The sequence below is a fragment of the Hippocampus zosterae genome, chromosome 5 (genome assembly GCF_025434085.1).
Source record: "Hippocampus zosterae strain Florida chromosome 5, ASM2543408v3, whole genome shotgun sequence".
Lineage (NCBI taxonomy): Eukaryota > Metazoa > Chordata > Actinopteri > Syngnathiformes > Syngnathidae > Hippocampus > Hippocampus zosterae.
The window spans coordinates 21,317,207-21,341,419 of NC_067455.1; the positions used below are offsets into that span (position 1 = coordinate 21,317,207).

A 24,213-nucleotide genomic window follows, 5' to 3' on the forward strand; every position below is an offset into this window, starting at 1 on the left:
GTCACCGCCGTAACGTGTCAAGTAGTTACTGTGTGGAAGGCAGTTTATTGTTCACTTCATGATTGCATATACAGTACAGTCGAACCTCGGTTTTTGAACGTCTCTGTTCTCGACCAAATCGGTTTTCGACCAAATTTTTCGATTTTTTTTTTTTTTATGCCTCGGATGACGACCGAATTTCATTTCTCGAACAAACTGAGCGCACTTGAATGCGTCACTTGACTCTTCTCGGCTTCCTCACACGAGGAAGTGACGCTTCCTTGTTTAGCGTTCGATGGTGAACAGATGTGTTGAATCAAGATTTTTTTTAAAGGAGCAAATCGACCAAATCGGTTTTCGAACAGCCTTCTGAAACGGATTATGGTCGAAAACCAAGGTATGACTGTATATAGATTTTTTAAAGACAAATAATCTCTTTGTTTTCATTCTTCACCCTCCAGAAGAGGCCGAGAGGCTGCTTCCCACATCATTGCCTCAGCCTCCAAAGCTGCATGTGTGAACTTAACCCAAACAGCCTTATGGCTGTGAATGACAGACGCGAGAAGTAGGAGTGTTGTGATCGAAGGCGCTGTAAAAGCAAACCCAAAAAGCGGACCCTGAAGAGAAAATACAGAAGGTCAAAATACAGAAAGATCTGCAGCTTTGTGGTGTCTGTGGAAACTGAAGACCCTGAAACTGTCCTTTCAAGTGTGAAGAATGGTCATTTTTCATACCCCAGCTCCTGTTTATGCATGAGAATATAATTGCATTCGGAGTAGTGTTGTAGAGGTTTGGCATGGAAACTTAATGCATGGTAGCCTTTTTTTGTCGACGAGCATCATTTTCTGGTTTTATTATGACCTGAATCAGAAAGTGTCAACTGCAGCAATTGTTTGTTTAACTTCGTAGTGGACTTTGGTGCTCGGCCATGAACATATGTATGAAAAAAAAGTGTGCACACTTTGTGTCGCCCACTGAGTATCCAAAAACACCTACAACCAAAACCACAATGAGTGTGCGAGGCTGCCGTATGTTGGTCTTCAAATGTATATTGTGGATTTTTTTTTTTTTGGTGCGAAGATGATATTGTTGGCAGGGCCACACCTTCACTGTACATCTTTTACTATTTCTGATGCCATGTTTTTAAGCGATCATGCTTTGCTTGAAGGCTTAGCTATTTTAGGATGGTTTCATTGTGGAAAATGGTGTTTCCAGTAATGGCATTTTGACAAGCTGATTATTTTGTGAAGATTGTTTTTGTTGTTTGTATTTTTTTGAACATTGCTGTGAAAGTCTCGCTTTGATTTTTCTTTTTTACTGCAATAAGAGTTTCTGCTTTTTCCTTTTCTTTTTTCTTCACCTACTAAGCACTTTCTTTGTCTGACTACTTTACAATTGGATTTCATAAGCGAGAATAGTTGCGAGATGCATTCTAGAATCTGAAACTAATGTTTTTGTAAATATTGAAAAAGTAATCTGTCTTTCCAAGCAATACAGACTTTAGAATTTACAGTACTTTTGATTTTGCTTGCCGAGCCAGCAAACCTGTATCAAAAGTGTGTCTTGTTGCTTGTGTTTCATTCTGTTATGTCTATTATTGTAAGCCCATACGCAAACTACAGAATTGAACCCACTGCTTCATTGCTAGATTGAGTATGTGGTACATCAGAGATACCACGGAACTTTATCCTTGTGTGATATGAAATTTCCCTTGGGGGAGATGTCAACCCACTGCAATGTAGAAAGTCAGCATCAAGACACCATTTTTTTTGTTCTTGATTTTAAGATCTGACATGACAAAGAGCAGTTGAAATACTGGAGGGCAGTAGCATTTGGTCTATGCAGTCGAATTGATTAATTCAATATTTTTACAGCTTGGAATACACCTTTACATCCTATTGTCCTTTTGGCCTCGATTTGTTTGTATTGGGATATGGGGTATACTGTGGGCAAAAAACAAGAACAAACAAAAAAAAACCCAACAACATTTCAACTCAATTACTATGCACCCTGAACTTAATCTACTGTACATGTTTCTGTACCCAGCACTCATTACAATGTTAGTGACCTCTCGCAATAGATCACTAATCTAATCTAATAATTTTCTGTTTACCAATAAATGCTTAATTTCTTACAAAATTCAAATCTTGGTTGTGATGATTGCCGCAGTGTGATTACATGCTGATTTGGGTGAATTTTATGTGCAAATACTGTATGTTGCCCTTTTTTGCCATTTCTTGCCATGTTTTGCCATCACAAGTCGTACTCGTAGTAGTAGTAGCCCTTACGAAAAAGTAGTAGGTATATGATTTATTGCTTCGAAAGTATACTCCAGTAAGTGTACTTTTATATACCAAATTGGAACAAATTAAGTATACTATACGTATCTGTATACTGTCAAGTGCAAGCCTCGAATACTGACTTTAAGCATACTTCTGTGAAGTTTATAAAAATAGAGGATTTAAAAAGTATACTGTCTGTAATTTAATATAAAAAAAGGTTTACTGAAAATATACTTGAAGAAACTACTTTTTGCTAAAGTAGTAGTAGTAGGACCTGTAGTCGTATCTGTTGATGGCCATCATAGAGTAGTGATATGTGAAAATGTAGGCCATGCTTGCATACATAGATCGCTGTTATAAAACAATGAAGTCTCAGTGGCAGAAATTGTATCTGTGGATCCTCATCTCAATTTGCTTTCCTGCTGGGGGAAAAAAACAAACAAACAAAAGAAAACTAGTCTTTCCATTAACAGGCAGAGCTGAAACACAGTCATACTGGTTTAAATTAGAGGCCAGCAGTGTTCAAAAATAAAGCAAGAGCATTGCTTTCTGAAAGTCCTGACCATGACCCCACATCACAACATGCTGCTGCAAGGCTTTTTATCATAGCAAGTATTATGCTCGCTACTCCGCGGCCCCTTTGGGTCACATACCGTGCACTATCTGGGATGATGAACCGGAAAATTTGACTTGAATCATCCTTAAAAACCCCTCAAGAAAAAGCACACACACTGTTATTTAAATAATTTACGTACAACTACCGGTACTTGAAAAAAAACACAGTAAGTAATCTTGTTTTATTGTGAAGTCGAAGTGAAATATATAGTATGGAATATAGAATGTTTGTGCAGTTTAAAGAAATGGCACCTTTCTCAAGGGCTTGAAAATGTATAAGTCCAGCAATAAATCCCACTTTTTATGTTTTTGTTGTAGGTTTGGTTCTAATGATCTATCTTTATTACATTCTTTCTGATGGTGAATTTTGCTCCGTCCTTTCTCTCTTCTTTCTTACCTCCTGCTACTCTCCTTCCCTTCCTCCACCCGGACATGTTTCCTTGGACTTTGGTTCCCAGGCTGGACCCCTGGCTAAACCCTCAGTAGTCACATGACAACATCCAGAGATCCAGATGAGTAAGATGCTGGAGTCAAAGTGAATAATGCAGACTGGAGCATCAAAAGGCCTCCACTGATTTGCTGGAAGATGTCTTTTTCGCTGCAGACTTTCCTGTACGGCTGTGAAACCTTTCACGAAAGCTGACTCATTATTTCCAATCTGCACGGGCAGGTAGGTCGTATTTGAGGCCATTTGTAATGACTACAAAATAATTCATTCATTTTCCGTACCGGTTGATCCTCCCGAGGGTCGCGGGGGGAGCTGGAGCCTATCCCAGCTGTCTCCGGGCAGTAGGCGGGGGACACCCTGAATCGGTTGCCAGCCAATCACAGGGCACACAGAGACGAACAACCATCCGCGCTCACACTCACACCTAGGGACAATTTAGAGTGTTCAATCAGCCTGCCACGCATGTTTTTGGAATGTGGGAGGAAACCGGAGCACCAGGAGAAAACCCACGCAGGCCCGGGGAGAACATGCAAACTCCACACAGGGAGGCCGGAGCTGGAATCGAACCCGGTACCTCTGCACTGTAAACCGACGTGCTAACCACTGGACTACCGGGCCGCCGCTACAAAATAATTGCAAAAACTAATTTTGAATGAAAAAAAAAGATGTTCATATATATTATTATCATCATCATCATCACCAGACCTTTGTTGGTAAATAATTGTAAACAATTTTTGATATGTATTAGGGCTGAACAATTATGAAGGAAAGAATAATCACAATTATTTTGACTGAAATCACTATTAATCAAATGATTATTCGTTCATTTCAAAACTTAGTACAGTATTTATTCAACAACTAAAACTCAAAAAACAACTAAAACTCAACTACGGTACTCAAAACGATCATCATGGCCTCATGTCCATCCATCCCTGCATGTTGAACACTCTTCTTGAGCATTCTCATTCTCTTCTTTTTGTCAAATACAAAAGGACCTTGTCAATGTGTGAAAGGTCTTGAATTTTCATTCTGCTACAACCACACATTTGATGCCTTGCATCTTTGCCTCTTGGGCGGCATGGATCAGTTTCGTGGTCGTTTTCCCAACCCCGAGGTTCGTTGTGCAATACCTGGTCATCGCGCATGCGCAGCTCCGCCTTTCGTGGTCTGCCACAGAAAACCGAAAGTGTCATGGTAGCCGGCACGCGCACATGTATACGCGCGCGCTCATATAGACGCGTTTACGACTGCCGCAGCAGAGTGAAGTCATACAAGTGGGACGGTTTGTGGAAGTCGTGAGAGGAGAGTTCCATGTGACCGGAACACGGTAAGCGGCCAGGTTTTTAGACGTTGTATACGTGAATGTGAGACCACTGGATGATTGTTCCAACGTTTACTGAGGTTTCGAAGTCACATCACATCCTATACATCGTCTTTTTGACATCTTTGACTTTATCATATTATTGCCGTTCATTGTTCATTATGTGTGTAGAACTATTCAAACCAAAGGTTGACGTGACATATTTATCTTGGTGAGTATATTGTACGTTGCATCCACAAGCTTTTTTTATAGGACCAGCGTGGTAGTGTGTGAAAGTTCATGGCATCCTTCACCAGAGGAGAAGAGAAGGTCAACGACGACAGTCTTGAGCTGGCAAATACTCCATTTTTGTTAGAGTTAGTGTTCTGAATACCACAAGCATTTGATGATATAAACATGCATACATAAACAGAAGACTCTTTTAAAATTGGATCATGAGCCTCTTTTCCACCAACAAGCCCAGGAACAATTCAATGACATATTCAAGGGAGGTGATGTCTTACCTTTTTACTGACATTCTACGGCTTGCAAACATTGCAATTGACAGAAAATACTTTAAAGATAGATACCTTTAATGTTAGTGTATTCTTTTACATTTAATCTAAGTTTAAATTGGATAATTTTAAAATATACAATCAGTATTTGAATGTGTCACTGTGAAAGTGGTGTTGCTCGTGCATATCTTTTAATTTAGCCTTGTTCTTTAACACAGTTGAAAACTGATTTTCCTTTACAATGCCATGCAGGCTGCAAACCGTCTATGAGGAAGCGTTTTTTATATTTATATGTATATTTCAGGGGGCGGGGAGATTTTTCCATAATGCACATAACAGCGGAACCTACAGTATATGTAGTCTGTCATGGAAGTTAATATGCATGGTTTTGTAGATTGGATGTTTGCATGGCAAGTTTAGAAAAACAACTAACAAATTGTAGATTACAGCTTTTTATGTGTGCAATTTAATACAAAACAAACAACCAGAAGCCTGGCTAAATTTCCCAGTCCTGCTCTCGGGCCAACTTGACACTGTCCAACAACTTGGAGGAATGTCTGCCCGCCCACCTGCCATTTTCTACCCTGGTGAACTCTTTGCTCGCGATTTCCATTCTCTGTGAACCTAAGGTCCCATCCCTTGTGCGCTTTCCTCTGACATAGAAATGTAAAATTAGCACGTTGATAACAGAATTGTCCTGCAAGTTACTGTATGCGTAATGTCCGACTGACATTGGCCAACGCTGAATGAGAGTTGCTGCTTGGTGGGCTTATGGAAAGCTTACACTTGTCCCTGCGAGTCCGTCCATAACAGCTGTAAATAAAAAAATATGCAAAAAAATGTCACAGTTTAGTTTGAGGTATGTCAGTGATGAATGCATATATTTGCATTTTATCTTGAATAATTTGTTTTCTTTTCATGTATTTAGTCATTTACATTTTTTGAATTTAAAATGCAATACGTTTTATTTCAATCATGACTGGAGTACGTTTTATTTTCCTCTCTCTAGGGCCAGTATTTGTTGTCAACCTGTGCATATTAAAGTGGCTTACTACTAATAATAATAACTTTTATCGACTATTCGTTATTTGGATAAATCCACAATCTTGCTTTTATGAATACTGTATTTGGGTCTATGTGGTGTAAGTAAAACTGTTGTGTAGACAAAGCCATTTTTGTTTTTTTTCCATCAAATTTTAAGAGACCTGATTTGTGAGTGGCGTGGGCATACAAATGCGGTCATTCGCAGCTCTGTGTGATATGGCCTTATATTGTTGTTGCCAGCTAGCAAAAACGTTAGCCCAACGTTACTTGTTAACTTGGTCGGCAGAGAAGCTAAAAGTTTTCCTCATTTGATAAAAAATAAATAAATAAAAAACTTGTTGCCCGGATTGAGCGAAGAGAAGACAAGAAAATGGACAACAGCAGAGAAAATGGATATTGCTCAGATAAAGTTTGCTGGGGGGAAAAAGCCACAGTTGAAGCATCGGTAGTGTAACTGCATTTCTGCCACTGCCATAAATGACAGTTGATGCATTCTTCCTGATCACCTCCAAAGCTGTTAAATAAAACTGGTATCTCACCAAAAAGTCCTCTTCATGACAACATTCAAGAAGATTGAGCCAATCTATCAATTTTTGTTGTTGTTGTTGTTGTCCCCCCCCCCCCACCAAATCATTTGATCAAACTGCCCTTTCTTCATGTGTTTCAGATTGTATTGTTCTTCACTTCCTCATTTACTTCCTCAACGCCGCCATCATGTCAGTGCTGACTCACGTGCTGGCATGTTTGTTTGGCATGGGCTCCTGGGTGGCAATCAACGGAATGTGGGTGGAGCTCCCGCTGATTGTGCCACAGCTCCCCGAGGGTTGGTTCCTGCCATCCTACCTCACGGTCCTCATCCAGATGGCCAACGTCGGCCCCTTGGTCATCACCGCGATGCATCATTTTCGACCAGGAGTGCTGGATGAGAAGCCGGTTGTCTACTGCATCGTTGTGTTGGGGATCCTTGCGACATTCCTTTTGGCTTTCTTCTGGAAGCACACAGTGACAATAGGGAGCACCCTGTACAGTGCGCCCCTCTTGATATTATGTTTCCTTCTCTCTGTGGTGGACTGCACCTCCTCTGTCACCTTTCTGCCTTTCATGATGCGTCTGTGCCCCCAGTACCTCACCACCTACTTTGCTGGGGAAGGCCTCAGTGGTCTGGTGCCTGCGCTGGTGTCTCTTATTCAAGGTGTTGGTGTAGTCCGTTGTCACAATGCCACTTTGACAGTTTCGTTGAACAAAACGTTTGACAATTCCACCGTTGAAAGTTGGGAGCTCCAAGCTGTGTATCAACCAGCCAAATTCTCCGCTCAGGTCTTCTTCCTGTTCCTCAGCTTGATGATGGTGGTTTGCTTGATAGCCTTCGCCCTACTCAACCATCACCCAGCTGTGGCTCGGGAGAAGAAGAAGCTGTATTTCAGGGAAGAAGTGAAGTCTGGAAAGAAGGAGCAAGTTTTCCCTTTACACACGCACACAGAAACACCAGAGCAAAAGCAAATGTTAAATCCCTTCGAGGATAGGAGGAAACCTCGCACCTCCTTTGGCAGGGGCACCTACAGCAACTCCGAGATGGCTTTCATCTTTGTTGTCCTGGCTTGGGTGAACGCTCTGACCAATGCAGTGCTGCCATCAGTGCAGTCTTACTCCTGCCTGCCTTACGGGAACAAGGCCTACCATCTGGCTGCCACAATGGCGGCTGTTGCCAACCCACTGGCCTGTTTCATTGCCATGTTTATGCCGGTCAGGTATGTGTGATGAATGTTTCATTCTGAAAATCCAAATATAAGCTGGTCAAAGGCAAAATATTTCTTTAACGACACCTGCTATAGCTAAAGCTCAAGAAGCATAGTGGCATGTATGCTGGAGTTCTAATCATAACTTCATGAATCGTGTTCTTTTATCAAAAGGTTTCGAGACGAAAAATGTGTTTTCCTTTCATGTGTAGTTCTTTGCTTCCAGGTCACTCATCTTCATGTGTCTTCTGACTGTGTTTGGCACTGGATTCGGAGCCTACATCATGACAATGGCTGCTCTTAGTCCGTGTCCTCTGCTGGTCCACAGCGCATCTGGAACTGCTGTTATAGTAAGACTTCAACTCTCAAGCATTTAATTTAAACACTTATCACCGAGAACATTATACTTACAGTAAATTATGCAGGCACGATGCCAGGATCTGTTTCTGCCAACGGGGCGATTTCATGACTTCACGTCTCTCTTATTTCAACCCAAGTATGATACGCATGTCGCAAGTGACACCTCAAGGGGTCGTTGTAGCCCTTTGGCCAAATCCCTGTTAAATAGGTACAGTGTATGTGGCAGTGATGCCAGTTTCCGTGAGGTTCCAGGGCGATTTGTTGGCTCACGCTATGCTCAACCGCATATTGCTTCAAGTTGAAATGGTTTGAGACCCTATGATGCCAAGGAGTAACTCCGTGGTAGATCTGTCGAGCGGGAGAACTGCGTGTGGGGTGTCCACAACACACAGTTCTGCCGCTACCTGCTACTCTTTTAGGCTTGGTACAGGCTACTGTTCTTGAGAGCTTGCCTGACAAGTGGTCTGTTTAGCCGGCCGGTGTGTTTGTAAAGTGTCAGCTAACTAGATTCTTTAAATCTCTGTACGGTATTTGTTTTCTGATTTCTAACAGGGCTATGGCACCCCCTAGCGTCTGTGTAGTGCGAATGATGTCAGTTTTTGAGAGCAGTATATGAGGTTTGGGACAAAATATCAACATGGGGCGGTGCAGTACAACAGCAGATGTCGATTCTTTAACATATCTAAACGACTAATAGCCCACTGTTTTAATTATCGTATAATCGTATGTCTGCATTTACTTCTCACCTCATCTTTTAAAGGTAAAAACTGATGAGGCCGCTTCAACGGTGAAAAAGGACCAGCACTGAAATATTTCGTATAGCTGTTACACAACCCCAAGTTATCTAATGTTAGAAGACAGGTTATTTTCAGTCACGTAGCATCCGAATAGATATTAACACACTGACAGTGGCAGATGTGTAACGCACTGTAATAAGATAAAGACCCTTTATTTGTCCCACTACATAAAGACCATAGTTAATTGTTATATTTGATTTTTCTTATTCATGGATTTTACATCTTGTGTCCTTCAGGTGCTGGTTTGGATCCTATTTGTTCTCTCCCTGTCCTATGTAAAGGTAATAATTGGAGTAATTCTCCGGGATGAGGGCCATACCGCCCTTGTGTGGTGTGGGGCAGTTGTCCAGTTGGGCTCCATGGTAGGCGCCCTTTCCATGTTTCCGCTGGTAAGCATCTATGGCCTTTTCAAGTCAGGCGACGCCTGCAACACCAAGTGTCCGACGTGACAGAGAGGTGCTTAAAACACTGCTGTACACACCAGAAAGTCAACATGCACTTGGACTGGAGTATGGGCACATGGGTGGGAGTGTTAAAAAGCCTTAGCAATTTTCAACTCTTCAACAGAGCCTCAGGTATCTGCCACTTCATCTTGCTGTGTAAACAGACTCGGTCACACGTGGGAGATTTCTTGTTTGACCGGCACTGTCTGTATCAGTCTTCTGAAAGAGAAAAACTCCAAATGTATTGCTGCGTTTGTTTTTGTTTTGCATTGTAAGTTCCTTATCAAATGCTAAAGATGTCAGGTATTTATTAACATGTGATTATTGAAATATTTTGAGTGCACCTCTAATATGTGGTATTTTTTTCTTTCTTTCTAAATTAATACGTTGATAACAGAGCACATTGTTACGTCAAAATACAAACTGCTGTCTAATGTTACATGGGTGGAGAAACTGTTGAATCAATGTAAAATAAAACCAAAATGAAAATTCTCTGGCGTTGTTCTTTTTAAAAAAAATATTTTGGCTGTATGACATTATTTCTGCACATATATTGTAGCTTTTTGTGTAACGATGGTAAATTGTTTAAAAATGACATACATTACTGCAAAATAGTGCATTTATGAGTGTAATATCAGATCAATGGCTATCTATGCTAATCCAATCCTTAACGATATTGCTAAATATATTGTCAGGGCAGTGCCTCTCTGAAAGTGTGCAAACTTGAAAGTTTTTTTTTTGTAATTGTATCAATTTAACGCCAACAGCAATTGTGATCTCCTTAAGTAGCGAAACTGATTACGCTTTGCGCTTGTGTATTTATTTATTTATTTAGAAGCCTTAACTTGCACATATTGTAAATGAACACTGGGTGTCGCTGTCCGACTGGGATAACAAAAAGATTCGACGTTCCATTTCCTCAAACTTAACACAAACGGTATCACGTAAAATACATTTCATAATTTAAAAACCCAAATATGAGCTATGCTTCAATGAGGACTGAATTACCCCCCTGCCCCCATGCACCCAAATGCCGTCTTACTTTGGGGGTGGCCCGGTGATGCATCCCCCTGGAAGGGGTCTGCCCGTATTCCAGCGTCTGCATCATATCCCCCCCACACTCTAAATCAGAGACCGTATGTGTGTAAGGAGTGTGTTCATTTTTCTTTATTTTAATCCACAGGGACAGGTAAGAATGAGAAAGTCATAACTAGTCAGTGTCTGATTCAGATCCCTGAGGTTCCTTGTGAACATCTGGGGTGGCTCATACATCACCAGCAGGCTCTTATCTCTTGCAGTAGTTTCTATGACTTATGGTGTTCTTTGTGTAAATACTACAGACACGTTTGGAAGGATTTGCGAGGGGGGTGACTGAGGCCGCACATTTAAATGGGCCTCTTTAACAATGGGCAAAATAAAAATGCGGGTGGCGCGTACTTATAAAAGCAAATAGTGTTAAGATTACACTCTTCTTTAAGCTTGTATTTATCTTTCTGTACTTCATGTGAAAACATTTTCTCCTTTTTTCCAGAAACTCTCCCTTTGCTTCCTGCACGTTTGTGTCCATAATTTCAATCCAAAACACATGAGTAAATATACACATTTGTGCTGCTTTTTAATGTCCAGTTATGTGACTGCAGTGTGCCGAGAAATATTGAATTTTGCCAAACGGCCAGGAACGATCACGTCTCGCCTGCTGTTATGCAATCGTCCATTCCCCACTCACAACGCAGTGTCTGCTAAAACCTCGATGAGAGAGGCAGGGGGGCGGGTGTGGTGGGGGTGTCTCGGGGCTGGAAACCTCACTGTCTGGACCAAAGGAGTGTAAAAATATTTTTCTTGTAAATGACTCAAGATTATATATCAAAGTGAAACTCAGTCATGGTGTATATAAAACTGAGAAAAGTGATATGTGAATGGCCACATCAGAAATGGACATTGTAAAATGTGATTGGTATTAAAGATTGTAAATGAGGCGTTTTACACCAAAATGCACCACATCCTTATAATTTTTCTTGACATGGATTTCACACAGAATTTGCCATGTTATGTTTTTTGATTTTTCTCCCTAATGGCTGCTGCCCTTTGCTCAACATATTAATGAGATTGAAGGTGAAAAAACATGCTTTCGTGACCAAAATCTTAAATTGGTCCAAATCTTTTCACACCTGTTACACTGAGATTCACCTCCACATTTATCATTCCAATGCACGGGAGATTACCTTTCCCGCTAGGTCCATTATATTGAAATGGGCTTGGCCCTTTTTTTTTTCATCTTCGCAACAAGGCATGAAGTAATCAAAAGTTGAAAGCAAACACTCAAGGAGGCACTTAGCAAAAAGAAAAAAAAAAAAGAAAAGCTTTTATGATAAAACATTCATATAGCATGCAGGAGACAGGTAATCTTTGAAGACGATAGGGTTGTCTTGTGGTCAGTTTCAATGTAGTACAGCTTGGGGAGCCTTGTAGATGAATGCAGCGAATAACATCCCCGCCCACCCATCATCTACTGGACCATCCAGGCAGGACTACTAATACCTGAGTGTGTCTCCTCAGTGGTGTGAATGATGCCTTAAAGAGCTGTTGGAAGTTGGACCAAAGGAGGGTTCATTACCTAGACAGACTGATGACAGCTGAGACACATGCGTACGCACAGCAAATTGACGAAGCGCTTGTATAGTATTGGCATCCGGATTAGTTTTGTATGAACCATACACAGAGATACTTTCCAACAGCTTCCCCAAAAAACTGACAAACCAAAAACGTATTTTTAATTTAATTTAATTTTTTTAATAGAAAGGGCTTAGCTGTCAACATAATGGCAGGAGATGCCAGTGCCATTGCGCGGAGATTGCTGCCTTGACAGACTGCCTCTATGACTCCAAAAACAACGCTGGCCGATATTTGGTGACAAATGCATTATTCTAAAAAAAAACCAACCCCACCTCAAGGAAAACAAAAATAACTACAACATGGCTGGTGACATGAGACTGTTCATTCATTATTCTTCCGAACCGCTTGATCCTCACTAGGGTCGCGGGGGGTGCTGGAGCCTATCCCAGCTGTCTGCGGGCAGTAGGCGGGGGACACCCTGAATCGGTTGCCAGCCAATCACAGGGCACACAGAGACAAACAACCATCCACGCTCACACTCACACCTAGGGACAATTTAGAGTGTTCAATCAGCCTGCCACGCGTGTTTTTGGAATGTGGGAGGAAACTGGAGCACCCGGAGAAAACCCACGCAGGCCCGGGGAGAACATGCAAACTCCACACAGGGAGGCCGGAGCCGTAATCGAACCCGGTATCTCTGCCGACGTGCTATCCACTGGACGAGCGGGCCGCCCTGAGACTGTTCAATGAAAACTAATTCAAACATATGCATGATCATTTTTCAACTCGATAATGACGGCCTGCTGTTTAACTGTTAACTTGATACGTCAACATTTTTGAATCAAGGGTCTGAGGCAAACCGGCATCTACTTTAACTTCCACAATGACTGAAGAGTCAGATCCACATTCCTGCTTACTCACATTTTTAAAAAATTTTTTATGTGCCTTGAGTGATGACTTTGCTTCACTTGGTTTTACGTTTGGTGTACTCTAACAAGCCTGCCGGTGGGAGACAATAAAACAGAGGACAATGCAAACGTGTCATACACTGTCTTTGTGCCTGGTTGATCATCGATTTCTTTCCACTGAAAACACAACATTGTGATATTCATATCATGCCTGCCATTCAGATTGATTTCAACTGCACACCTGTAAAATGTTATAACCACAACCTTTGGAAAATATTTGTCCGCATCTAGCAAAATAGTACAGGCTTGATGAATGAAAAAGACCAATGGAGGGACAAATAAGTTGGAAAAGCAGTCATTTGGCAGAAATACCATCTTGGACAGTTGAAGATCAGCAGGTTGTTTACGAGTGACGGGAGAAGTAATTTGCAGTCACCTCATCATATGTTCTCCGTGAACTGTCAGCGAGCAGACAACTTCCAAGTAGACTCAACAATTTGTCAGGTACACAAACCCTTTCAGTTTGCGGCACACAGACATCTGGTGGATCCTTGCATACTTGCAGACAGGGCAGGTATGACGAGCGGCTTTTGTAACCTTGGGACACGGTCCATCTGGCCTGTTTTCAAATTTCTGTGCTAAACTAAGTGAACAGACTTCAGTCTTTGGCAATTAATTTCTCATCTAACTCAGAAAGACAGACACCCAATCAGCATATTTTCCAAAAGGTCAACCGCTTTGTCTTTCTTTAAATAAAGAGTATAGAACAGTCTACTATTATATTATGAATAATGTCATCATGGTTTCGGTGCGCGTCGTCTTTGGAATCAATCGGATAATTCGTGTTTACAGTACACCCCGTGCGATGTGAGAAGTTGTTACCAACACTGAGACAAAAGATCATCGCAGCAATTATCTCCGGCATGTGCGGAAGTCCTGGATTGCATACAGGGTCAGTTTTAGGTCACAGTGGGCATCCATTAGTGGCCTTATTTAGAGTCTGATTCCTTTAAGAGTGATTGACCAGCAAAGACAAAGAATCATTACCTTTTCCCGCCCCCTCCCTGCCAGCAGTCAATAATGAAGGATCATTAAAATGAATAGATGGACATTCCCCTTTTCTCCGGATCCTTATTGCAAAATCAGTGTCAAGGGAAATGAAGATTGAGCTCGGAGAAGGCGTCTAAAAGCCTCACAGTGTTTGTCATGAACTCATCTTCAGTGCCCGTCTGCTTTATCTACTGTATGAGTCTCCACCTGCCTAAACTCTGACTAGCCAGGGCTTTTATTGAAGCCCATTAAGTATTTCTCTAATGTGCGCTGCAATATACTTCAACGTAAACATTTTGCATATGTGCTAAAACATTTACAGCCAGCAATGGACGACTGATTACTTGGGAAGTCTCCGTGAAGAAATACAGTCCACAAAGTAGACCAGAAAGGACATGTTGACTCCATCAACTTCCTTGTGCAGAATTGAGAACAGTTATGAACTTACATAGAAACACACGTGTAAAGATAATGATCAGCAAGTTGTGTTTTTTTTTAATGAAAACAAGTGGACAAAAAACAAAAAAATGAGACCACCATTAATATAATAATGTAAAAACAAAAAATCATTCCGTCATATACAGCTGAAATGATGAATTGCTATGGCATAATGCAAAGATTTGCATCATTTTTAACATTCGTACAAAATCTGAAATGACGTGATTTGAGGTTTCTTGTGTAAAATGACAAATATGAAGAGAAAAAAAACAGTGGTAGAAGTTAAAGTCAACTTAAAATAGTACTTAAGAGTCCTTAGGTATGTCAAATTCGGTCTTCTTGGGTATCAATTGTCATTTTCTCACATTTAATGTAGTACTGTACTTACTGGTAATCAAAGTGTATATTTTTAAAAGGTTACTCATTAGATTTTTGATGCTTTTACCTATTTTAATTCTATTTTTCAATTTATTACAGCGTTTTTTGTGCTAGATCGATAGATAGACAGATAGACAGATAGATATTTAGCTGTGTAATAAGCATTCACACTCAAATAGCAAATACTTGTATGGACATACAACCAAACACACATGTACATAAATCAAGAATATACAGGTTTGGGCAGTGATGGAATACATGTACCGGCGCTAGTTATTCATGCCAGGAAGAAGGTGAAATCACTCTTGATGGTGAGATGAAGCTCCTTGAAGCATTGAGGCTTTCCATGCAATTGGTTTGACTCATGTGTCCAGGCTTCAAATGCGGCTCAATTCCCTCTGGCACCATCAAGTGGGCATAACGGCATGCAAGGAAGAGGTTTTATTGTGCAAAATTTTGATTAGAATCACACTCATCATGACATGAAATTGACATGGAACAGATGGAGGAAAATGCAGTAATTGAGTCTATACAGTAGTGGATAATAAATGTCTCACACAAAACTTATTCGTTCTTTTTTTTTTAAATTAAGTTTTTCAACTGTTTTTGGGCTCAGTCTGTTTTTTTGTTTTTTTTTTTTTGGAAGGGGGCGGGGTGGAGAGAATAGGTTCAACGTTTTGTTTCTCACCCCAATATTACAGGGTGCCATCATGCCGGTGAATATCCTGTTCTCCAGGTACTTTTTCACCTCAAAAATTGAAATGGCTAATTATCGTTGGATAATTAGTGGCTTAAAAAGGACTCCCTGCCTGAACACTCAGTGTCAGGTCGTTGTTGCTGTTTGCTTGCAACTGTCATGTTTGTTTCTGTCATGGTTCTGTTCCTGTTATTTTTTTTTTGCCACAGTCATGGCTTTGTTTTGCTACTTTGGATTAGTTTTGGTTGTTAGCACTTTATTTGTTTTGGATTCAGTTTTCTCTGTTTTATTACATATAATTCGTCAAGTTCACCCTGCTCCTCCCTCCTGCCTGCTTTTTGGGGTCCACCACCACCTCGCAAACGTGACATCTGTTTTAATTTAGATGACCGGTATATTTTGATTTTGTTTCCCCTTTGTGCCGTATTTTGCCTTCCACATTAGGTGTTGTTTCCACCTGTTTTTGTCATCCGTGTCCCTTGTGTTGAACCAATCAGCTCCATCAACCCTTTGTGCCTTGTTCCTTTTTGTTTCCTCAGTTTGCTTGTATTTAATTACCTGGTTTTTGTCAGTCTTTGTCGAATCATTGTTGCAGTCTGTTTTTTTTGGTTATCTGTCATTGAGTTTTCTTTCTTTCTTTGTTACTTTGTTTATTGGGGTGTTCGGGAGTTTGTGTTTTGGATTTAGTTTTTCCAGTGTACCCGTGTAAGTTTTTATGAGATTTTTTTTATTGTTAATACGAGTGCACCCCGGCCGTCCAGTGATTAGCACGTCGACTTCACAGTGCTGCAACTCCCTGTGTGGAGTTTGCATGTTCTCCCCGGGCCTGCGTGGGTTTTCTCCAGGTACTCCGGTTTCCTCCCACATTCCAAAAACATGCATGGCAGGCTGAATGGTCACTCTAAATTGTCCCTAGGTGTGGGTGTGCATGGTTGTTCGTCTCTGTGTGCCCTGCAATTGGCCGGCAACCAATTCGAGGTGGCCCCTGCCTACTGCCCGAAGACAGCTGGGATATGCTCCAGCACCCTCTGCGATCCTAGTGAGGATAAAGTGGTTCGGAAGATGAATGAATTGTTAATACGTTTTGTTCAGTACACTCTGCTCCTCCTGCCTCCCCGTTTTTGTTTGGGTCCACTACCGTCATGTAATGTGACAGGGAGACTGCTAAAGGGAGTGCTATTGGCAGTACTTGTCATACAAGTGCAGACAAATCTGTGCTCTCCCTTTCACGTTTTAAAACCAGGCTACGTAAATTTTGTTGTTGCGATTTTTACAAGACAGACAAATGAGAAAGCACTTGCTGGTTATAACCTGAGAGAGGCAATTTGAAAAATGATTGAAATTTGTTGTGAATTAATCGATTAAATGACAATGAATTGTTCTGCTAAAGTCATCGAATGAATTGCTACCGAAACAGACATAAGAAACACTTGAATCAGATTTTCTATCTTATGAAAGAAGAGTTTTTCAAATAGCTGTAGTTCTCTCCCCAAAGACATAATCATCTGATGCTTTGAACTGAGGAGCTCGAAGAATTTCTGAAGTCTCGCAGCTGACTTGAAAGTTTTGCGTGACATGCAACAGTCAAATTCGGAATAATGTGAACCTTTGAGTAAATTGACCTCAATCATGCTCTCTTTTACTTCCAATTTACAATTTTTTATGACAATGTTGAAGTACACAGGCTACATTATTATTTGAATAGAAAAATTGAAAAAGGATGTCAGACAGACACACAATCAGGAAATAAGAAATTACATGGTTTTAATAATTTGGGATTTGAATCGCTACGCTGTATAAAAACAAATAAAATACATGTGTGATTAAAAGAAAAGCAATACAATGGCATAGAACTGAGTCGCCACTGATGTTCACTCATCACATTTTTTGGTCTCAAATATCTGTCACATGTTTATAAAACCAAGTAAAACATTTCACACATCACAAAAGAAAGACAGCATATCAAGTTGAATGCTTGCAGATGGAGTGTAAAAGACACCAGATTTTCCACGAGCCATCTGGTAGTCTTCCTGGGTGTCTCTTCAAGTGTCTTAAGTCGGTCATTTGACTGAAGGTCTTCCACTATATGATAATGTCAGCAGGTTGTCCGCAGAAGACAGAACCTGTCACATGAAAGGTTTTGTGTACGTCTGTTGAGAAGCTTTTACCCGCAAAAACCAACACCCATTGAAAGTGCACATCTTGGTCATCCATCCATTTTCCAGTCTGCTTTATCCTCACAAGGGTCGCGGGTGTGCTGGAGCCTGTCCCAGGTGTCTTCGGGCAGAAGGCGGGAGACACCCTGAACTGGTTGCCAGCCAATTGCAGGGCACACAGAAACGAACAACCACTCGCGCTCACAGTCATAACGAGGGATAATTTAGAGTGTTCTATTAGCCTGCCATGCATGTTTTTGGAATGTGGGAGGAAACAGGAGTACCCCCAAAAAAACCAATACAGGCACGGGAAGAACATGCAAACTCAATATAGGAAGGCAGGGGCCGGATTCGACCCACGGCCTTTGCACAGTGCCGCCTTCAATTACCGGTAGTCAATAATTTGCGAAAACACACACACACACACACACACACACACACACACGCACACACACACACACACACACAGAGTGTTAGCAAAGTGTGACTTTGGAGGTTTTGCCTCAATGCCAATAACATGCAAGCTTCCTCCACAAACCAGTTATTTATCTTTTTGGATGGATGTCCGTCACAGTTCAAGTGAGACATTTCACATTTTTGCCCTCATGGCAGGTGCCATAATTCAGATATGGCAGTATAACAATGGGTAGCACAAAACAAAACACGCACACACACATGCACACACACGAATTGGATTTCCTCATTTAATAAGGAAAATAATTGCAGACAGCCGGTGGAGTAATGCGCAGAGTTCCCTTATTTAAATCAACTGAGGGAAATGTTGTGACATGCCAACTAAGTAGCATGTGACTTTTAAAAGTAAGTTTTATTGAGTATTGTTTACTTCTGAGTTTTCCCTGCACATTGTTGACACTTGTGGAGTTACAGTAGTTAAGTACAATTAAGGAGTCAGTGTTTTTGTGGGTCGTTCCAAATATCAATATTATTTACAACTAACTCAGTTTCAACTCCGGATCATTGCTAGCAAGCTGTGATTGATACAGTTGTTTCAGATTTGTTCTTGTATGCACTGCTCCAGCTTTTTGTCAAACAGGTGACAGCTATCTTGCCATACTTGCCGCCTCCGTCTCAGCATTGAGCTGACACAATTTGCTCGACCCACCTCCCTCCTGTCTTGTGTTGTGCAAGCAAGCAGCTGGCTCGGATCTCCCTGCTTAACACACACAAAGCATGCATGCACACACAAGGAGCAGCATGTTGGACTCGCTCACAAAACCTTTTTTTTTCTGCACATGGTAGCATCTGTGAAGGCTGTAAAAGGTACAGACAGGTTTGGGAGAAACCTATTCTGCCATCCAAGCAACATCTTTTTCATGGACACCAATGCATATTTCAGACCAAACCACAATTCTGCATGTGTTACAACACAGTACAAGAGTTTGGGTACTTGACTGGCCTGCCTGCAGTCCAGACCTGATCCCATTGAAAATGTGTGGCACATTATAAAGTTTAAAGGTTTTGTAGTTTAAAAAAAAAACATTGGATGCCCTGGACTGTGGAATACCTGAAGCTGTAGATCAAGCAAGGATGGGAAAGAATTTCACCAACAAAGGATCAACAATTACTGAACTCAGTTCCCAAATGTTTATTCAACGTTATAAGAAAAGGTGACTTAAAACATGACAAACTGTCCCAGCTTCTTTGGAACGTGTTGCAGCCACATCATTTTAAATTCATGATTATTTGCTAAAAACATCCATCCATCCATCCGTTATCTGAAGCACTTATCCTCACGAGGGTCACGTGTGTGCTGGAGCCTCTCTTAGCTGTCTTCTGGCAGTGGGCAGGCTACATGCTGCACTGGTTGCCAGCCAATCGCTGCGCACAAACAACAATTCATGCTCACAATCATACCCTAGGGGCGATTTAGAGTGTTCCATTAGCTTGCGTGCATGTTTTTGGAATGTGGGAGGAAACCGGAGTACCCGGAGAAAACCCACGCAGGAGAACATGTAAACTTCCGAACCCTGCACCTCTGCACTGTGAGGCGGCCATGCTAACCAGTTGTCCACCAGGCCGCCCGTGTTAAAAACAATGAAGTTTGAACATGAAATATTTTGTCTTTGTAGTGTTTTAAGTATAGTTTGAACATGATGTGCAAATTATTGCATCCTGTTTGTATTCATATTTAACACAATGTCCCAACTTCATTGGAACGTGGTTTGTATTCGTGCCAATGCTCATGCCCTCCAAGTGTCCTTTTTAATGGGAGCGCACTCTTCCTCTGAACTGAACACACACACTGCCAGACTATGCACGGGTGTGACTTTCTGATCGCGCTTAGTTAGCTTAGAGTTCATCTTAGCAATGGGTCTTTTGTAGTTTAAAAAAACAAAAAAAAAACATACAAATCTCCCAGGGGGGCAAGGAAGAGCCAAAATGAGCCAGATCCAACTCCTGAAGGAGTACGAGAGCAGTCTATCGTTGCTCGCGCCTCTGCAACTGCCGTTCGTGGCACTGCGGACAGACACAGCTGCACTCTGGCCCTCTCATTTAAGCCAGTTCACTCTTGATGAGCCAAGGAGTCCTCATCGTTGACGTTATTCAGTCACAGAAGCTGGACAACAGGATCGTGACTTCAGTAATAAATGGTACAAGGACAAAAGCCTTAGTGATTAATGTAATTTATTTCGTAAGTGGTGCACGCTCTTTACACTTTTCATTGCGGCAATGTTGTTTTGTTTATTTTAATATCAAACACTATTTCCTATGCAGAGTTGTTGTCCCTTTTTTGGATGGCCTGTCTGATTATTGGCAGGCGCATGCAATTGGACAATGTCAAATGTCTTGGTAAATTGATAACTTTGTTGTTGAATTATTTTGGATTGATATGTGTTAAAAACTGTCTATAATGTGTGTCATGTGCATATGGTTTATAACCGTTGTATTTGTTTTATTGTTATAATTTGGTCTTTGTTACTATGTGGCCAGGTCACTCTTGGAAAAAAGATTTTTAATCTCAATGAGTTATTTTACCTGATTAAAGTAAGAAAAATGCAAAGTGAAATGGCTGCTGTCGGCTGCTGTCTGACATCTTTGCACTCTGGACATTTTTGCCATTGCCTTATAGTCAGGCTGAACCATTTTATTGGATAAGCGTAATACAAATTCAGGAAAAACTACTTTCTTATTGGAATCGCTTGCGGTGTGTGTCATCGTTTTACACAAAAAAAAAAAAAAAACATGAGAGAACCTCTCAAGTAAGTGAAGTCATGAAAATTGATGTTTTTTTCCTCAGCCCCCTACATATCGGTCCAAAAAATAAAAATAAATAAAAAAACAGACGCCTTCCTGCTCTGTGTATCAAATTTACAAGACATATCAAATTTCACTTTACAGTTACTTTTACAAATGATTCCATTACCTAATATGACTATTGAAAAAGTATTTCATGGTAGAGAGCACAGCATGCTACTATAAGTTATCAGTTACCAGCTACCAGTATCACATACTGGAGCTATTATTTGTTGATTAAACAGACATCATTCTGTAAATTATGTTCTCCGCGTGCCTGAGTGGATTTTTTTTTTCCAGGTACTCTAGTTTCCTCCGACATTCCAAAAACATGCATGGCAGGTTAATGGAACACTCTAAATTGTCCATACGTCTCAGTGTGAGCGCGAACGCGGATGGTTGTTCGTCTGTGTGTGCCCTGCGATTGGCTGGCAACCGGTTCAGTGTGTTATCCCGCCTACTGCCCGAAGACAGCTGGGATAGGCTCCAGTACGCCCATGACCCTTGTCAGGACAGGCCGATTCGAAAATGGGTGGATGGATGGATAGTTTTCACCTTGGCTCATCATGTTGTTTTGGAAGTAACAATTAATTATGATGTGGGATATCTCGTTTTCAGAATGAAACAAAATGTTTTTCTTTGAGCAGTGCATGGCTTTGAAAATCAAAACATGCCAAATTCAACAGGGTTGAAGTAGAAAATTGCCGAAGTATGCATAAAAGAGTGGAAAGCATGGCCTGGCTGAGTCATTTTTTTTTCACTTTCTTCCAGGGAATCGCGCTGCCAGTGGAAGAAGACCAAGGTAAAGAAAGGGTGCCAGGAAAAAAGGGGGGTGTTTGCCAATGTACATATATTGTGGAGCTATTTTGGGATTAGCGCGGTCATCCAGGGGAGCACCGCCCAGACCTGCCCTCTGTCTCGATGGGGATGGGTGCTTTCTAACTTTGATGGATGGAAAAAGATTGGAGGAGTGGCAGGTGGTACACAAGAGTATGGCACAGCTCCCACAGCGAGGAGAGTTTCACACAATGACCCACCACTAACGACTCTCCCCGGAAAACACACGCAGGCCTCTGCTTGCAACTGGATGATAAGCAGCTTTGTTGCATTTGATAGCTTGACATAATAGGGAAATCACGAGTCAAAAGTTTTGACAGGGATTGAAATTTTGTGTCTCCCTGACTTTGCTCCTTTGGTATTTTTCATAGATTTTGTATTCTGAAAACAATAACCATATTTTGAAAATGACTTTAAAATATGTTGATTTATTTCTTTATTTGGTAATAAGTAAAATTTGTCCCTTGCAGTGATGACTCATTGTCAGATGTGCAATTTCAGTAAGGCATACCAAAGCTAGGTTGAGAAAAAAAAACTGTTACTGTACTACAACAACATACAAACAATTCAATGATGATACAGATGATAACTGAAGCATCAAAATGAGTCAAACACAAATTTTAGTCACTGCCACTGTTGGTGTCTGTTGTGTTAACATTGAAACAAAGACATTTTTCAAGATGAAGTGTGACTTGCTCATGTTGGATTAAAGGAGACACTCCATTCTTCCATCCATCCATCCATCCATCCATCCAACTTGTAGCACACATTATTTATTCTTTCCTACCGTGAGTGGCTCGTTTGAAAGGATGGTCCTGTCTCATGCAAGTCAGCCGTGTCTCATATGCTCCTTGTCCAATGGTATGTATGGCAAGTATGGATTTGGTGTTTTTCCATGCCGTTGCCTCTGATAAGTCCTTCAGCAAGTGCCTGGACTAAGGCCGTTCCCAATACTTATTTGCTGACCAGCAATTAAAAACAAGTCACATTTCCGCCACTGAAAGAGATAAAGCAACAGTTCTGATTTTATTTTATCTTAACTAAACTCAACTCAACTCAGCTGTATTTATCGAGCACTTTCAAACAGCCATCGTTGCATACAAATGCTGTACATGGACAACTAACATATATACAGCAATAAAGCAATAAATCAGTAACAAAGATGGTAGAAGGCACCAAACTGTAAAACTAAGGTCAAATCTGAGTCATGCTGAGTTAAATGCCATAGAATACAAGTAAGTTTTGAGGTGGGTTGCGCAGCAAGGGGGCTTGCAGAATGTTCAGTGGGGGTCATTTCAGAGAGAGGGACCAGCAACGGAAAAGGCTCGATCCCCTCTGAGCCCCTGTTTAGTTCTTGGTACTTCTAATAATGTCTGGTCCGCAGACCTGAGGTGCCAGGCAGGTGTGTCGGGGCGGATGAGCTCTGAGAGGTAAGGTGGCGCGAGGTCATTTAGAGATTTGAAAACAAATAATTGGATCTTGAAAAGAACTCTAAAATGTATGGGGACCCAGTGAAGGGATGCCAGAGTAAGAGTTCTGTGCTCCCTCTTACGAGTACTACGAGTAACGCTAAATATGAGACTGTATATCATAGTGTACTGCTGGACAGGTTATAATTGTGGGTGGAACTTTCAAAAGCAGTATGCTATTCGCTCATGCCTTACATATTAAGTCTTCAGTCAGTCTTACTATTAACAATTTGGTCGCAGACGATCTATGTGGTGTATTTGATAAAAGCCTAGATAAGATTTGGCACTTCGCGGACATGTGTGCAGAATGTCATCGTATTTCATTCATAAATACGTGAGTGTGGGACAATCATCTCTCTGAGTAATTGTAGAGATCTCTTCATTTTAGGAATTACAATTGTTTCCTTAAAATATTTTATTTGCACCACCAACCCCAAATCTTGGCAGTACGGGGGTTGCGGTTAGGTGGGTCACACATGGCCATACGGTTGGTTGTGTGAGGCAGTCTCCAATTTGCCAAGATAGGTGCACAGCCGATTAAAGGTAGATCACCCGCAAGAGGAGCTCTTCGTCCAGCCTCTTGCGGTTCTTTTAACTGTAAATGCACATCATGTCTTATTATGTATTGATTTTTTGATTTATTTTGGCTCATTGTTTCTTTCTCGAAACTGCTTCATCTCCCGACTCTCACGCTGGCAGTATTCCCACCACAGGCCAAGGAGGAAACGCTGACGCAGGGCGTCTTGGCCTCGCTGGAGAACGAGCCCACCGTGATGGGGCGCTCGCTTGCGGCAACCTTGGTGCTGGAGGAGCAGGTCCCCCGAACGCCGGCACTACTACTGAATTGGTTCTTCTTTTGGTCTGCTGGAGCGTGGTCGCCTGTTCTTTTGCCA

At 41.4% G+C, this 24,213-nt stretch overlaps 2 protein-coding genes across 4 annotated transcripts in view; both read left to right on the forward strand.

Annotated features, from left to right (window-relative positions):
* macf1b (microtubule actin crosslinking factor 1b) overlaps positions 1-2,124 on the forward strand; it is a 29,172-nt gene extending 27,048 nt beyond the window's left edge. For all 3 annotated transcript variants that reach the window (XM_052064584.1, XM_052064582.1, XM_052064583.1), the window contains one exon: positions 441-2,124. The gene's annotated coding sequence lies outside the window, so the exon portion shown is untranslated. The remainder of the gene's footprint in view (positions 1-440) is intronic.
* Positions 2,125-4,469: 2,345 nt separating this feature from the next.
* zgc:91890 (solute carrier family 52, riboflavin transporter, member 3-B) lies at positions 4,470-10,011 on the forward strand. Its single transcript, XM_052064766.1, has 4 exons — positions 4,470-4,651; positions 6,851-7,931; positions 8,146-8,269; positions 9,313-10,011. Exons 2-4 carry the CDS (start codon positions 6,898-6,900, stop codon positions 9,523-9,525), a joined length of 1,371 nt encoding a protein of 456 aa, XP_051920726.1. The 5' UTR covers positions 4,470-4,651; positions 6,851-6,897; the 3' UTR covers positions 9,526-10,011.
* Positions 10,012-24,213: the final 14,202 nt, after the last annotated feature.